This window comes from Tetrao urogallus (genome assembly GCF_951394365.1).
Source record: "Tetrao urogallus genome assembly, chromosome: 14".
NCBI classification, from domain to species: domain Eukaryota; kingdom Metazoa; phylum Chordata; class Aves; order Galliformes; family Phasianidae; genus Tetrao; species Tetrao urogallus.
The window spans coordinates 2,764,869-2,782,843 of record NC_136827.1 but is presented as its reverse complement, the minus strand read 5'-3'; the positions used below and the strand labels follow the sequence as shown (position 1 = coordinate 2,782,843).

General features: G+C 46.0%; 1 protein-coding gene across 2 annotated transcripts in view; it reads left to right on the top strand.

The window, feature by feature from the left end:
* The window catches only part of FGF18 (fibroblast growth factor 18), a gene marked incomplete at both ends in the record, with an annotated part of 64,550 nt that overhangs the window by 38,126 nt on the left and 8,449 nt on the right, over positions 1-17,975 (top strand). For both annotated transcript variants that reach the window (XM_079542353.1, XM_079542352.1), the window contains one exon: positions 8,851-8,957. In XM_079542353.1, coding sequence (XP_079398479.1) covers positions 8,851-8,957 — 107 coding nt within the window. The remainder of the gene's footprint in view (positions 1-8,850; positions 8,958-17,975) is intronic.

The following is a 17,975-nucleotide window of genomic DNA, read 5'->3' as shown; positions in this document are numbered from 1 at the left end:
AATGCAGGCATGGGGTAGGAGTGCTGGAAGGAGGGTTTTTCCTTTGCATTTTTCCTTTGAAAATGTGAAGTTTTTTAAAGTGAATGATGTGCTGATTGAAGAGTTGGCCAAAGAGTCCTCCAAGCTAAACAAGCTGTGTTTGTCTGTGCTAGGACAGGTGTCGGCTGGACACCTCGAGCAGCAGCATGCCATGCACTTCCAGCATTTCACCCACTGTGCTGAGAGACCGACCCCTGCACAGAACTGCGGGGACCCTCTGGGGTGGGGAGAGGACAGAGGGATCCCCTGTTGCAGAGAGAACAGAAATGTGTGTGCGCTGGGTGAAGGACGAGGTCGTGTTCACGCTCGGCTCTGTGCAGTGAGACTTTCTGCAACACGGCGGTATTGTACAAGCGATAAATCAGGGCAGAATTTGGACTTTGATTAAAAGATCCTGCAGGCATCCGGATGAGCTGAGCCTAAACTGAAACATTTGGGAAACACTGAGAAACTTTGGGTTGTAAATATGGGACTGAATCTGAGCTTTGCAGATGCTGTGTGTCTCTAGGTAAATTGAAACTGGGATAAGCAACAGTAATATGTATTTTACTCTATCTACGTTGGTTCTTTAAATCCAGAATAACAACAAATAAGCTGTTAGAGATATTGCTTCTTTTCTGCTCTTGTTTGTAACACAGTAGATGAGAACTGGCTGAGTTCTGTACTTGATTTACTCCTTATATTACAGTTCAGCTTGGAATCTCCTTTTATAAATCCAAACACTCGTGCTTTGAATGCAGAATTATATTTGAGCTTTTTAAAGTATATTTATTATACATAAAACTAATTTTACAGTTCTGACAGGTCTTATTTAAATGTCCAATGCCAGATGCCTTTTGTCCCAGGGGACTCTGGAAAGAAAAAGAAAAAAAGAAAACCATCAAAAAAGCCAACTTTTCAAACTTTTCATGCAGTGAAAAATGCAGTAGGAGACAGGTAAATAGTCTTACTTATGCTGTGCCTCACCCTATGCTGTGAGTAATAGTTAAGGAAAAATATGTTTCCAGAAATAGTTACATGAAACTAAAGGTGTTAAAGGCAGGGTTAATGGCATATCTGATTTTTGCTATTTCTGTTGCTGCCACTCTGGGAATAGCTGGAAGGATTGTGCTATTTCTAGTGGGAGAGACCTTTAAAGGGAGCTGATAGAGAGGACTTCCTCTGAGGTATGGCATCCAAGGGCTCTCTTTGGCTGTGGTTGGTTCCAGATGGATGTGCCTTCATGAAAAGGAGGGAAGGGCTCTGTGGCTGGTTGTTCCTTGTCCTCCTCTGTCAGCCTTTACTGAAAATTAATTACAGTCATCTGAGAATGACGACTGTATGCTTCATCTCAAAGAGCATTACGTGGCGAAAGTGAGTGGCAGCAGCACGAGCATAAAAAGTCAGCGTGTTTCTTTGGAATTGAATTCAAACCCATTTGTAACAGCGACTCCCATTTAAAACCTTAAAACATAGAGGAATTTCCCCAGTGTGCCAGAGCATTTTTCTGGTAGGTTTTGCTGCTACCTCTGCTCCTCTGGGTTCCAGAGCCACAAGAATCCCACTGAAAATACCGTAGCGTCGTGCAACTTTATTTTGAACATGTTTTTTACTTGTTGGAAGAAGGGAAAGTTACAGTGAGCTTCTTTGAGAAATTGCACAAACATGCTTATATTCCCATCCATAAAATTAAGTGTCATTATTTCAGCTCTGCACAGAATAATAAAACCCGCACAGTACACAGAGAACATTACCTATTTCTGTGCCAGACACGGCTGATAATGTTAATTCAAATAACTCCGCAAATGCCTTCTGCATTTCTCCTCGTTGGCCCCAGTTTGGAGTACTCACAAACACAACAGTGGGACCTGGATGGGGCTCACGTCTGCAGTACGTGCAACCATCATGGTGTTGGCCCATGGGAGAGATTTATGTGTTTGGGAGTCCTTGGTATGAGGATATGGTGGTGCTAACATCACACCTAGTTCATTGCTGAGGATGAGCAGCCAACCACCAGGCTGCCCAAGCTTGATGGATGAGTGCTTCAGGGTAAATACGGGCTGTCCTATGCTTCTGGCCACAAGTAAAGGAGCTTTGAAGAAGCAAGAGTACACGGGGTTCCCATCGTTGTCGTTCTCTGCTTATTGTTATTTTTGTGTACATCGGTATTTTTTTTGGGTTCGGCTGAGACTGGAACAAGAGAGTCAAAATAACATCAGCAGAGTTTGTTCTTGTGGTAATTCTAACCCTCTGCGGGACAGGGAAGGTTCACGTTGTTTCCAGACCCAGGAGACTCCAGTGCTTTGGATGCATTTCAGCTGCGCGCTCAGGGCCAGGTTCTGAGGTCCTTGTCTGTTGGTCTTTACTATGTCAGTAGGAGTTTATTCAAATGAGAATGATCAAAGACATCAGGGTTTGGCCCTTTATTTTCATTTTAGGTGCTTTTTCAAGCATAACAGAGCTTCTGAACTTTTTGAAGCTCATCCTTCACTAATTCCAGACTCAGAGCCTGGCAGCTTTTCAAGCAGTTTTCCTGCATCTGTAGAAATACTGTCCACTTGAGCTGTGTTTGGAGACAGCAAGACACCCTGGTGAGATAGAGGAATTTCTGTGCTAACATTTTAAACGTTTCTCTTTCCAGGCCTACGTCTTAGTCATTGCAAGCTTGCAGGTGGTAAAGTTCAGCTCAGAATTTGTTCGCTGCCACTCCCCGCCCAGACGTTTTTAAAGCACACAACCTATTGCCTCCAGTTTTACTGAATCTTGTCTAAATAAGCTTATTCACCATAGCTGAAGCTACTGCCAAAGTATTTTTAGTCTCCTATGTTAGATTCTGCACGAAACATCTGTGAGAGGCCGGGCCTGATTCTCCATTGCTTCGTGCTTTTTTCTTGTATCTACAAATGGGCACAGATGGCTCTGTGTGTAATGCTAACCCTAACCCAAATCCCTGTCTGAATAGTGCAGACGTGGGCTAGCAGCATGATACTTATGATCTTAATGTTGTCCTCAGCTGTTTTTTTTTTTTTTTTTTTTTTTTAAATTTATTTCCATATATTTATTTATTTGTTTGTTTATTTTTAAGTTGGGTAAAACTTTTAAGACTTATCTCGGTATTTATTCCGGTCTTATGTCAGCTACACTATCAAATAATTTTCATGTATACGGAGTGATTGCAGACCTCAGCGTTCAGTGAATTTTCATTTAAGCTTCTCCCAAGATGAATATCATTTCTAATGGAGTTGGCTTACAGGGATCGTGAATGAAAGCTTTGTCATCCCTCAGTGACCCAAGTGGGCAATCCTGAAAGGAGTACTTCTTTGTTTCAGATTCTTGTTCTTTTACCCTTGGTATTGCTGTTCTGGCAGAAGCAATAACCACATAACCTCCTGCAGAGATGAGAGCTCACCTGAGAGGATCCTTGGGGTGCCTGGAGAGCACCAGTGGCTCCCAGTCATTTCTTGTTGGCCGCTGCTGAACAGGCAGGGGACTTTTTGGGTGGGCATCCCTGAAGGTGAAACTATTGCCACGGTTCAGCTGGCTTAAAGAGCAGATGGTTCATCGGTTTGAGAGTGGTGGTGTAGAACCCGATTATCTTTAGGCTGTCTCTGCCTGTATCCCTCAGGACCAGCTGGGCATAGCAGCGTGCCGCACTCACACAGCTGTCCTGGGCTGGGAGCTCAGGAGGTGTGGCTGGCACCTGTGCGGATGTTTGCACATCTCTTGGCCTCCTGTCACGTCGACGTGCCCACTGAATGCTGAGCAGATAACTCGGGGTCCTGGAGATGAAGCAGGACATCCTGCTGCTGCTGAATGGTTGTTTGCAATGAAAATGCCTGAAGGCATTTCTGGGAGCCTGAAGCCCTTATCTGCCAGTTCAGAGGTAAAAATCCCAGGAAGCTGCTCTAGTGTGCTAGGAAGGGGATTTTAGCCTTGTTTCCTTGCTGAAATTGCTGAGATCCTGCGCTTTGCTCTGGCTCCTGGAGCCCTTTAGGTGAGCAGAAAGCCCTGGGGACGGTGGAAGATCACACCTCCTTGCCCAAAGCCATGCTTCCATTGCTTTGGCAGTGCAGACGAAGGCAGAGACCAGACTCTGCAGCCCTGCATGGTCTGTATTGGCACTCAGGGGCTTCCGACGTGTGCGAGGTCCTTTGTGTGAAAGTATTTGCAGGACCAGGTTGCTGCAGTGTAAGTGCCTTTGAGGTCTTTGCTGCGTTATAGATTTTCTTCTGATGTCTCCATTGCAAATATTTAACCTGTCTGGTTCCTGAGAACTCCGAGTGCTGGCGTGTGCTGCTATGAGAGGGTCGGATCATCTCTGCAGTCTTTGCTTTGTTCGCATGCTCTCCTCTGCAGGCCTGAAGGGATGCCACGGGATGTAGTGCTGTGCTGATGCCCCCAGGGGTTTATTTGCCTGAGATCTTGTCCTTCTTGACCGAGCAAGAGGTTGTGGTTGTCCTTGCAAACCTGGGTGCTTACAAGTGTTCAGAAATACCTGGAATATGGGCCTTGGAGCCTCTGTTACCCCACCTTGCAGTGACCAGGCACCGTTTGGAGGAACATACAAATGAGAAAACAGAAATTACAGATGCGCCATAGATTACCTCGCTTGTCAACAGCCTGCAGGCCTTGTTAGACCCTGCAGACTTTACATAATTTTGGCGTTATTCCCTCCTATTACGTCATGAATATAAAGTGGAGACAGGGTCATTCTCTCCGATGTTGTGGTCACATAAAGGATTCTCTTATTTTTTTTGCTTGGGGGCAGGCAGCATTTTGAACAAGCTTCAACTATTTGAAGCGGGGATGTGCAGAAGAGCCTGCCCTTGGCTGGGGTTCTCCCTGCAAGCACAGCCCTTCTCGAGCGTGTCTTACTCTCTCAGAAGAAGAACAGGTCTGCTGTGCTCACAGCCAGAGCTTCTGCAGTAACATCTGTGGGTCATCCAGTCCTTCTGCACCTTCATTGCATTTCCCCTTTGCACCTGGCTGGCACCTAGGAGTTTGTGAAAAATGTCATTAAGACACTTTTCAGGTACTTTTTTCTTCTATCCTTCCTTGTGCTTTTCTGGCTCCCATCCTTGTGCTTCCAGGAAATATTTCAAAGATAATTTGGCATATTTTCTGCTACCTTCACATATCTTCATGGCTTTGTGTTTTTTTAGCTGGAAGATAGCTTTTCAGCATATATGTGTAATCCTTTTCACCTAGACATGTGAGGAATTCCAGTCTCTTCCAGTGGGAGTTTTCAGGAAGGTTTAGGTTAAATGGGCCAATAAGGCAAAATCATGTAGCAGAAGATCTTACCCTCTAAAGACATCTTTTTTCTTTCTTTCTCTTTCTCTCTCTTTTTTTTTCTTTTTCTGGAAAATGTATCAGACTATCTAGCTGTCAAAGAATTTAAACAATAATAGCTGATCTGAAGGCTGGAGCAGAGAGCTTTTGAAAATAAGATTGTAATCTCTCTGCAGAGCACCTGGGGATGGATGGGGCTGGAGGTGCTGTGTGCTGGGGGAGGCTCACTGCCACTGAGGGCCCACGTAAAGTTCCCATGTGTTTTTCAGGTCTGGGATTCACCCTGACTCATTCTAGTTGTCTGGGTGTGATATTCAGCATCACTGTTTGGGCTCTTGAGAGAATTCAGTGAGAGATGGGCAAATCATAGATGCCTGGGTTAAAAAGGAGAATCTGTAGGGTGGAAACCAGCTGGGTTATGAGCCCTACCCCAAGGCCTGACTGATCTCTCGAGTGGGACAGGAGGAGAAGGAACCCTAAAAATAAGAACATGTTCTCAGCATCTTATGACTCAGCTTTTCCAGAAGTGGGTACCTCTGGGCTGCCTTAGCCCATGCTTCAGCAGCCAGGATTGCAGCAGGGAGCAGACAGCATCTGCTGAGCCTCTGCTCCCTCTTCCTGGACATCAGGGGCTGCTGAGCAGGGCCATATGGGTGCCTGTATGTCTGTAGGCGATGCTGTAGATGTTTGTCCATCACTGCTGTTTGGTGCAAGCAGTGGCACTCTGTTGAGGGAGGGGGGGGTGCTGGCGTAACCTCTGCCACCCATGGGGAAGGTGAGTTCCATTTAGCTCTAAACTATAATGTTCTTTTATTAGATCTTTAAACTTTATTTAAATTCTTTATTTAAAAAGGGGGAGGAAGGTATCATATTTTAATTAGCAGCGGTGTCAAAGGAGACCTAGATTAATTATTTGAAATCATTCCATCCAGATGGTTTTAATTTTCACAGCAGGGAACCGGCATCTTTTTAAGGTGATATTTTTCAAATTAAAATCAGCTTGGATATTACTCATACTGGCTGCAGTGTGAGGGGATGGGGGGAAGCAAGGCGCGTGCCCCGTGTTTGTTCATCTGAGCCCGGGCACGCGTGCTGTCAGCCCGCGTTGGCTGTGTGCGGGTTGCTGGCCATCTGGCAGCCTGCAGCTCGAGCTCCAGTGGGGAAATGGAGCATTTTATTGACCTTTACTTCTCCTTTGGCTGGATGAAGCCCGTATCTGATATCTGGGGTTGTTCTTAGCAGTTCTAGTAGCAGTGCTGAGGCTTGGATGGATGGGGTTGGCCTGCAGCTTAGACGTGGTGTTCCCGGAGTGGGGGTTAGCAGAAGGTGGGCAGGCAGTGTGGGTGAGCTTGTGTCCTGTTTGTGCCTGAATGCAAGCTGCCGAGCCCTAGCTGGTGTTTGGAAGCCCTGTTTATGTCGCTGTGTGGATATGATGTGGAGATCTGCAGGCAGCTCCTTGTAGCTCTGGGTGTTGACCACAGTTCTTGGCCAGTGCTTGGCATCTCACATCTGGTTCCTTAGATTTCAGGCTGCTGCTTTCCCCTCTTGCACTGACTGTGAGTTTCTGTCGCTTCTTCATAGAATCACCAAGGTTGGAAAAGACTTCCAAGATCGTCCTGTCCAACCATCCACCAACAACCAATATTTCTCCACTAAACCACGTCTCTTAGTGTAAGACAACCTTTCACAGTTACTTCTTTAGAGATAGATAGTCATACTCCTGGCTATTCCCTGATCCATTCCTATGGCACTGCATCTGAGCAGCCTCCCTGAGCAATTTGAAGCGATGACCTTCTCCAAGGTACAGACCATTTAGCTCAGTGAAGCCCTGGCTTTGATCTGTGGCATGCTCTGCCATCCTGGATTTGTTCATCTTTGTATCCCTACAATGATGGAATATTTCTGGCCATGTGGCCTTCCTGCCAGAAGTGTGGGTGAGCACTGGTTTGATTCCACCTGGGCATGTGCTCAGACAAAGCATGCAGCTGTTGTTGGTATCCATCCTCCAACCACAGCACCTGCCTGAGAGGCGTGGATAAATGTCCTTATTTACGTGTTTGCAAGCTGTGTACTGGTATAATACAGGCATTATCCTACTTGCTGTCAGAAAGAAGTACAGAAACATATTCTTTAAATATCCCCTGTGATAAAGATTTAATGAATATATCTACATAAATCTAAACAGTAACTGGCAAACCCTGAACTTGCATGTGTGACTGGGCTGCAACGGGAGAACTCCGTTTAGGGCCCTCGTGAGTTAAAGGTGTGTGATATTTGCACTGCTGCAGAAGCCAAAAGCTGACTTTACAAGTGGGAAAAATATTAATGTGTTTAAATGAAACAAACTCCTATTTCTATCCCCATGGTAAATCCTTAACGGTGAACATATTTGCTCTTAGAGGGTTTTAAAGTTTGAAATATGAATGCCAAAAAGAATGTGACTTTCTGCAGCGCACATCAAACATTCTTCAGAGTTTGGCAAAAGCTGTGTTTCTACGGTAAGACTCAGTTCTTACAAACGTGAGAATTTCCAGAGCAGGAGCGTGGATTTGCACTTGCTGACACTTACACATTCTTGCATTGTGTTTCCACCATGTCTACTTTCTCCCCTGCATATCGGAGATGGAGCTGAACCAAAATGTCCAGTCTGCATGTTCCTGCCTCTCCAGGGAAATTCTTGGAATCTGAACCTCGAGCATGACTGGAATTTGAGTTTAGATCAGAGTCAGAATGGAACGCTGAATTTGAGCGTGTGTAGGTTTTAGAGATGATGATAGCATGCTATACATCTGTGTGACAGCTTGAATGGCTTCTGCAAATCAAATTGCATCAGGGCAGGTGGTATATACAGATGAAGCAGAAATCTAGCTCCTGCCATGGCTCCTGGAAATGCTGCAACACACTATTTGGCCTTAATAAGACATGCAAAGCACAATGACATTGGCCACGTTTCTCCCAGCTGGGCCTGGAATTGTGTGCTCAGCAGAGCTGTACTGCCACAAAGCAATCAGTGACCTTCTGGAAAGACATCTTGACACTCTCAGGGCTCAGAACGCAAACTGCACTGAACTTCTCCCCCACTAGCTGTCGTGAGCACCAAGAGCCTGTGCCTGGGGTGCCTCTGTGAAGTGTTTGGGGGCTGCTGACTGGGGGGAAAGGAATCTCATTCTGTCTGTGCTAATCTTGTATCTTCCATGAGAAAGAAATCCATTCTTTTACCTCCTGCAGTGTGGAGGGCTGCTTCTAGCATTACATTCCTGATGGGGTAGCAAAGACATATAGAGCACAGTTGTGTATGCCTGTTCTGTGCTAAAGAGGCATTAAATCCGAAGCATCTGACATGGAGAATTGTCAGATTGGCACTTCTAACCAAGTCTGAAGCTCAGCCCGTGGGTGGTTATGAGGGTTTTTCCCTTGTAGAGCATCCAAATGTGGTGTGGTTCAAGTGGAGGCAATGGGACAACGCACTGGTGAGCTTTGCACACACTGACTTAACGTGACCATGCTGGTAAATGCTTTTTTTTCTTCTTCCTTTACAAGCCCAGCTTCTAGTGGAAACAGACACTTTTGGCAGTCAAGTCCGGATCAAAGGGAAGGAGACAGACTTCTACCTTTGCATGAACAGGAAAGGCAAGCTAGTAGGGAAGGTAAGTGTTTCCTACTGATTCTTTTTTAACATGAGTGTTACCTTTAGCAGCCTCCTCAAAGCTGCAGTGATGTGTACAAGCATTGCCTGTCAGCCTCAAATGGAAAGCAGGACTGAGCAAATGTGGCATTTAAAGGCGGTCTGTCCCTTCACCAGACCTCCCCCATGTCCTTAAAACCAACTTGCAGCCATCCACTGGGATTCTGCGGTGATGTTTTGGATGCATATGGGTTGACACTTTACAGTTGGGTAAATTGAGAAAAGATGTCAATTCTGTATCACAGTGTTATGGAATGTGGTCCATATAACTTCATGACTTGATTGAATCCCGCCTGACTTTGGAGTGATGTTAGAAAAAGGGAAGGCAAGAATGTGCTAGGAAGGTTAGCAACATAGGGCTGCTTTCAGTGTTGAGGCAGGCTATAGCATGGCAAAGCTAATACCGAAATCAGATCATCTTATTGGGACAAGGCCTCGTGGTTCTAGCATTGCAGGAATATTTTATTACATTGGATCCCTGCACAATGGAAGCATGTTGGAAATTACAGCATATTTACCCATGTAGCTTAACTTCTTTGCTGAAGTCATATTTTCGTGCATTAACTTGTTTTTGTAGCTTAGGCAGTTCTTCTGAACTGCTGGCGAGGCTGGCTGCTCGCTAACGGGGCAGGAGGTGCTTCAAAGCTAAGACATGGCCAAACACCCCCAAAAGGTCCCTCCTCCACTGCTGCACTGTGTGCTGCCAGGAATTAAAATCTGGCATCTCCGTGGCTGTGAAAAAGGGAAGCTGAGTTTCATTTTGAGTCAACAAAGGCAGAACAGTGAAAGCCACACTCCCAAACAGAAACCAGAAACCAATTGCTCTGATGAAACATTATTTACATTTGTGGTCCCAAGCGTGACACTTGTGGGACAAGTGCCTTCCCCTAGAGGATCGTTTCTGCCACTTTTATTTTCCTCGCAGCACTACAGATGCTTCTTTGGAGGCTGAGCCCGGGTCTTTCAGAGGCAGCACTAGCAGTGGCACCCTGCCTAACCCACTGGAGAGCTGCTTTTGCAAAGCAGGGAGCATCCAGCATGCTGTGGAGACTTGGAAATAGGATGGGCTCCAGGAGGATTGGACCAAAGCAGCCATTTCTCTTTGCTTCCTGCATCTCTGCAGTGTAACTGCCTGCTCTGAATGAGACACCATTGCTTGACCTTGTTCCGTGATAGGACGTGGGGAATGATTTTAAGCTAAGACAGAGGAGGATTAGGTTGGATATACAGAGGGTGGTGACACACTGGAACAGGTTGCCTAAGGAGACTGTGGATGCCCCATCCCTGGAGGCATTCAGGGCCAGGCTGGATGTGGCTCTGGGCAGCCTGGTCTGCTGGTTGGCGACCCTGCACACAGCAGGGGGTTGAAGATAGATGATCATTGTGGTCCTTTTCAACTCAGGCCATTCTATGGCTCTATGACCTTGGACAAAGAAATTTGTTTTTTAACTGGATGTGGATGTATTGGGGTGCACACAGATGCTTTTGAAAATTGCACTGCATATAAACCTGGGCATTAATTTCTTTACACCTTAGTTTTCTGTGGTTTTACCTTGTCTTACAAGTGTTATAAGGATAAATATGTTACTACCTTTGATGTGCTGATAGGACAATAATGGAGACCTTATAAGCATCCTAGTTATACAGGGATAAAGTAAGCATGAAATCTTATAGTTTTCTGTAACAGACTTTACCCCAGCGTGGGTCAGTGTTGGTACACATTGCCACCCACATCCTTTCCTGGTATGTGCTGAGTGTCCAGAAGCATCCTGGCAGAGTCAGAGGCTGTTTTTCACAATGTATAGTATATTTTGGCAACCTCAGTTGCCCACTGGGCAAGAAGGCAGGACATTTCTTTAGCTTGTCACCTTTCATGCAGCGTAAAGCTTTTGTTTTTTTCTCGATGTGCTTTTTATAACGCGAAGTTGGCAAACAGTCTGTTATTAAAAAAAAAAAAAAAAATCTATTCTTGTAAATACGCCATCTGAGCCTTCCCACCCCAGACTGCTGACAAGTTCATAAAGCAGCCGACCTGAGCAGGAGGGGGTACTGAGCATTGCGCTTGGAAGGAAAATGTTCCAGACGCATTGCCCGTATTAACAGCTTCTCATGAGCAAAAAAGAAAATAATAGCATGTCTTCTTGATACCGAAGAGCGTGGTTTTAATTAGTACTGTAGTTTCGTCTCTTTTTGTGGCAGGAGTTTGGGGGAATGCTTTTTAGACCGAACGCTCTAAACAGTGAGTAAACCCCAAGGATAACACTAGATAAAAGTTACGCCTCGGCTTATACAAATATTTAAGCTCAGTCTGGGGGTGGAGGAGAATGAAACCCATAAACTGATTGTTTCACAGTTGCCCTGCTATGTTCATTTGGCAGCAGAGGAGCCCTGGGATGAAATTGGTTCTTTTTCTCTGCTCATTTCCTATTGCCTTACACTGCATAATCCCTGACAATACCAGCATATGCCATCTGGCTTTGTTCTCCTTTGCAGTCAGCATTTTTTGGATCCCCCCCAGTTGAAAACCTGCTTTGAATTTAGTCCTTTTTGTTTTCCATAATCACCTACAAAGGGCATTAGAGATGGGAGCAGGTTGTTGTTGTTCTCAGATGGAACTTGTGTCAAATGTGAGCCAGGCTCGCTCCCCACCTGATCGCATTGTGGGCAAACAGATTCATCCATCAGATTTAGAAGTGCAACCTTTGGCTTTTTTATTTACTTATGGGCACCCATGCCAGCTTCTCTGAGTGGGAGGCCATCTGATGGAGTTTTCTCAAGAGCCACAAATGTGTCATCTTGCTCATTTGTTACCACATGTGTGTTCACAGCCACTGTTGGCCAGAGGGCTTGGAGGTGATGAGGGCAGGCTTTGGATGGTATTTATTGTCATGGCATGCGATGTGTGAGGCTGCTGGTGTTCCTACACACTGCCTGTGAAACCTGGAGTGGGGCAGGGGTGTGCAGGGAGTGACTTGTCTGTTAAAGGTGACCTGCTCCAAGGGAGGACAAATTGCATTGTGTTTCTCAGTTGATTCTTGGTGTTATAAAGAGCTGAGAAAGATTCTTTTAATTTATGACTGGGTTTTTTTGTTTTTTTTTTTGTTGTTGTTTTTTAGCACATGTAGAAATATTAGCTGCTTTTGCACATATGAGTCTGTAGCAAAAGTCATAAAGTGACTTTTCACTTGGTAGAGGAACTCAAGATTTGTGATAATTCAGTGTAGGAGAGTTAATGGCCTTTGTGGAGGAGCTCGGAGTTTCTAGCTGTCATTCTCTTGGTGAGCCCCTCTCTGTTTTTTCTTCCTGTCCCAGCTTCTGTTACCTCATGCATTAAAGATAATAGTGTCATTAAGGTGGGGACTGGATGCTTTTCAGAGCTAAGTCTTTTAAAGCAAGAATTAGCAGACCAGGATGTGAGCAGGTGGCCCTTAATTAGCTTGGCCACCTCTAACTGCTTTAGCTGTGCTGCCCTTAGAGCAGATTGGTGCTATCTAGAATTGCACGTCTTTGCAGAGATTTCCTTTCCCTGCTCCTTCCCAATCCTCTCATCAGAGAGTGTTTGAAAGGTCAGGGGTCTGTTTGAAGCTCAAAGTGCATCCGTCGGCACAGGTGCAAGGTTACCAAAGCCCTGCCCCTTCCTTTAGCTGCTGCCCTGATTTCCTCTTGTAACGCACGGACTTCTGGAAGATGGCAGAGCAGATCCTGAGTTACTGCAGGAGTCAGTACCGTGTGACAGTGCTTACTCTGAAGTATATCTGAGAATGTAGCCCCAAATGGCCCAAATGTACCTCAGGTACCATCTGATCCCATAGGGAGAGCTGGCAGGGAATTTCTCCTGGTTCTCTCAGTGTGGAATCACACTCTGCGGTCTGCATGGGCATTGCTCTCTCAATTGTAAGGGAAGGGAAGGAAATAGGCCTGGTTTTCTGGTGACCAAGGCTGGGGGAGGATGAACCTCGGCTTGCTGCAGGGCAGGAATGCAGGAAGAGAGGCAGAACGTGGTAAGGGAGCCGTGTTTGTCAGAGCAGTGCGTAGAAATGGTGAAGGTAATGACTGGAAGGAATCCAAAAGATTTGAGAAGAATGGGGAAAGAGCTAAGCATGTCTTAGATTTGATCCAGAAATTTCTTCAGAAGATGCTCCAAGCAGTCCCACTGATGTTCTTCCATGGTTTACCTTAGCCGGGCTCTGTCTTTTCCAGATCCAACAGCAATATTGTTCCTTGCTCTTTGCTGGTTACGTTCTGAGAACAGCTCCGTGTCTCGGAGCCGCTTGGTGAACTCTCCCAGGAAGGAGAAGCAGGTGGTGGGTGCTGGAGCTCAGGGGGGGACGGGCCCTGAGTGCAGAGCCATAGGGGCAGCACGCTCACTTGTCAGCTGGCTGCTGCCCTTCCACGCCACAGAGCCGTCATCCAGCCACTGCAAGTCCTTCTTTTGGGGCAGGATGTGGTTATGGAAAAAATGCCAGAAATAGGCCCAGGGATTAACAAAAGAGGGGCTTTCACAAATATCCTTCCCTGCCAGTTTATTCTGATGAAGGGAAAGTGGAGGGTGGTTGTGAAAAGCATGAGAAAACCCACTGCTTTTTTTCCTAGATGACTGCAATGACCGAGTCTTTCTGGTTGGTGGTTTCCTCAACCCAACATTCAGATAGAAAAGCGCCTTGCGTGCCAGATTTGAAACCAGATGGGAGCAGGAATCCTGCTTGTTTGGATCCTTAGCTCTGTGCTCAGGCTTGGCTCTTCTCACTGCCCTCCACAAAGCCTTGGCATTCAGAGCAGTGGGGCTACTGCCTGTGTGAGGAGTGGTTCTGGCTCCAGGTTCTGGTTCTGTTTTATGACCGTAGGGAGAAGACATTTAGAGCTCTGCAGAAGGTGAGAACCGTGGACTCGTGTCCCCAGAAGCCTCTCCTCATTTATACCACTTCAGTGCCTGCAAAGAATTCAAGCCAGAGTTTATGGGATACTATAAAATGGGCAGTTTCCCACTCAAACCGCATGCTGACATGCACCGTCTCTGTTTGGGTTTTCTTTAAAAATCTTCAGTGACCCCATATACGAACATTCTCAGAAAATCGTTATAAATACTTACACATTGCTTTGGAAAGAGCAATTTAATAAGTTTGGTTTTGTTTCTGCTTTCCCTCTGTTTAATGTGATCAGTGGGAAAGACCTGTTCATGGAAAGGCACGAACCCCCTGGCTGCTCAGGGTGACTGGAGCACTGCTTCAGCTTGCAGACAGCTAACTCGGGTGCTTTTGGGGACAAGCCTGCTGTTGCTGTGCCCATAGCCCTGAAACCCTCCTGGCATTCACAGAGCACAGAGGATCACTGCTGAGCTTCTTCCCTCAAAGCCCTGTCCAGCTCCTCTCAGCCTTAAAGAAAGCAGTGCCAGGTGATGTGGCTGTGCCAGGAGCTGGAGGTGACACAGCTCTGCTGGCTGCACCGATGCTGCTCCCACCATAAGCTGTATCAGAAGTATAAGATCTTCTCTGGTGTGACAACTGCTTTCCAAGCCAATGTATTTCTTAACATTACCAGAAAGTTGCTTATACCATATGGCAAGACTCTCTATTTTTGCAGGACAACAAACAAATTGTTGCTAGATGCCAGACTGCTCTGGCAGAGCTTTATCACTGATTCCTGCCAGCAGTAGCCTTTAGGGGATAGTAATGATTTCGGGTTGTTTACATTGCAGCTTTAAAATAGGGGTTTTCTTGAAGCATGTGTGTGTTTAGTCAAGAAAGTTGGCTAAAAAAGCTGTGACAGCATCAAAGAGTGAAGGCGCTTGTTAGGGCCTATCATGCAGACTTGGCCCTTTGTAATACCCCAACCCTATAGGAAAAGGAACGTTTTCCTATAGGAAAAGGAACGTCTTACAGGAGCTTGGGGTGGCTCACTGGGAGCCAGGACAGGAGTCTTACCTGGGTGGGGGTACTGGGTGGATTAGTGTGTCTGGATCAACATCCTTCATTTTGGAACCGGGCATTTCTGTAAAGCCAGGATCTGCACAGCCTGGGAACAAGGAAGGGAGCAGAGCCTGCTTGGTGCCTTGCCTGAGGATGCTCTGCATAGGGCTGGGCTGTGGCTCTCCCAGTGCTGTCCCAATAGCCCTGAGCACTGCAAAGCTGGAGCTGTGGGGCACCCAGCCACCTGCTTTTAGTCTTCCTATAGGCAGGGGCTTTTGTTTGGAAGTCTAATGCAGTAGATGAGGTGTTTGCACTCCTCAGTGTGCACGTCCAAACCCTGCATTTTGGACTTGGGGCAGCACTATGAGTTTTGCACAGTTCTGATGCTTATCCAGGATTTTTCACGGAGTTGCACAGCATTCAGGTTGCTTGACAGAAGGGCTTGTAAAACCTAACGATTTCTGGGACCAAATGCTGAACTTGCATCAAAAACAAAACCAGAAACAGAAGAGTGTTGAGTTTAACAGCACGTGTTTTGTGGATCTCTCTGTGACATGTTCAGTCATAAACTATCCTGACTTGGCCTCTCACTTGAGAACCAAACTTGACATGTCTTTTGCTGGATCTCACTCCGATCTCATTTTGGACTGCAGTCTGGTTCTCCACGTAGGGTGGAATCAGTCCTTTTTAAAAATGAACTGTTCCCAGGCTTGTGCTGCCCTTTCAGTTTGTTTTAGTTTTAGTCATCTAAATAAACACCCCAATGGAACCTGGAACCAAACAACCTCCAACAACTCAGAATATGGACCTGACCTGAAAGCAACCTCAAGTGCCCCAAAACCTCAACTCAACACTCCAGGACTACAAAGGCCTAAAACTGATGAGATGACAAAGCCAGTTTTCTTTCAGCTGGGTGAGTGATTAGTCTTCTGCATTCGCCTAATCAGACTTTTTTTTTCTGCAACCAATGGAAAAAATCTTGATTTTTAGTACTGAAAACTTAAAAGCTGACATTCTTGTAAAATTAAAACCAGAAGTGGAAGCTGAAATCACCCTCTTCTGTTCTCAGCCCCCAAATGTCATGAGGCTTTTGGTAATACTGCAGCCTTTCTCAGCCGCTTGTTTTCCATTGCTGGGCAAGTAGAAGCATTGCATCCAAACTTCTGTGTGTGCTGATGGTATTTGCATCTGGTAACTCACTTGTAATTTCACATCTCTACGGTGCCGGACAGAAGTGCCTTGCATAAAGGGGTTCGTAGTCATCATGGCAGGGATGTTGTTATACAATTTCAGGCTGTGTGGACACACAATGATTGTTCTGTTGTGTTATTTGTGTAGGTTTAATGTGTAAAAAGCCTGGCCAGACCCCATCATGCACCTTCCCTAATAGGCTGTGAAGATTCCTCCTGTCTGTAGGAGGGTTGGCATGGGTACGTTGTGTTTGCATACCTGGCACACAGGAACCACACTGGGACAACTCTTGTCCTGGAGCAGCATGGCTTGGGGCAAGCCAACTGATGCTGAGTGCTACCTGGCATTTCTAGGAATCCCTGCTGAGAATGGCACAGCCGTGTAATGATTCCCAAAAGCCATTTATGGTTGAGCCCAGTGAAACTACTTTCCAGTGTTTATTGTGCTGAGGCTGCCTTGGCACAAAAGCAAATGGATGTAGATGGTCAGTGGTTCCTTCAAAGAGGTCGGGGTTTGTACCTGGACCTTTGCAGCATTTCTGTTTGCTGTTAGCAATGGGCCTTGTCCTGGGTCTGTGCTTTTGGCCGTTTGTTTACAGCAGCGCACTACTTAAAAGTTTCTCTGGAGGTGGAAAAGAGGGGGGAAAATGACGTGAATGTGGGGAATGAATTTTGTGGAAGGAGTTTAGATGTTCTGGGACGTTGTGGGACAGCAAGCAGCAGATGTTGGTTTTGTGGGAGAGCAGAGGTCATTTTGAAGCTCCGTGTATTCAGAAGAGGGAGAGAGCTTTTATGGATGCTGATGAATATTGAACAGCCGTGGAGGTTGGGGAGGTGGGACAGTGTGCAGGGAGGATGGGGACAGATGGGAGATTCTGGAGTTGTTGGAGCTCACACAGTCCACCAGAGGTTGAGAAGATGGAATAATCTTGCTCATATGGAGAAGACTCTTTTATTTCATGAATGGTGAAAAGCTGCACCAATTGTTAACAGTCTGGCCTGGAGCTGTGTTTGTACATGCATGCTTGGATGCTTATGCTCTAAAGGCTGTTTGAGCCAGGAGGCTTTCGTGTCCATAGCACTGCATGGAGGGAGCTTTGTGTCTTCCCTTTGCTGCCTGGTCATCAGAGATTTTGAAGCTCTGGGTGCTGAATATACGTTTTTACCTGCATGGTCTGATAGATTTAGGTCATAGATTACAAAATCTGTGAGGTTATGAAGTACATTTAAACATGCACAATGCTGCTGGGATTGGATTCAAGCTTAGCTGCTTTATCAGGCAGCGCATTTGTATTTTTTGGTTGTGTATCTAGCATCTCGAAAGAGTAATGTGAATATTTAAGGTCTGTGCTACGTCCTTCTGTGTTACCTTCAGGTAGTGCATTCTCTACGCACCTCTGCTGCATGCCAATCCTCCCAGGCTAGTCAAGAACAGGAGGTTTAGCTTCAGCCAAACTGGGTTAGAGGAGCACCGTGACATTTGCTGTATCCTGGAAGCAGAGCTGCCCTGGGTGGCATTGGGACGTCCGGGATGGGGCTGGTGCTCATTTCATCACTGCACAGGTCAGGCCATGTGGTCCATGGCCCTGGGAGTCACCTTCCAGCATGTGTCTACACCTCTGGTTAACTGAGCCTTCTCAGTACAGCCAACTGCTTTAAATCAATTAAATTTGTTCAAAAACAAAGGAAAAAGGTTGGGTCCCTTTTGGCAGCCACTCTTCTTTTTGTTTGAAAAATATGTTTTTTCGTGACGCTGGTTTTATGCTAAGGAATCCCATTTGTGTGTCTGGTCACCTGAGAGACATGTAATAAGTTTCCAGTTTTTTTGTGATTCCTTTTTAGCAAACCTCAGTTTTCCTTTGTATGTTCATAAGGGCCATCAGT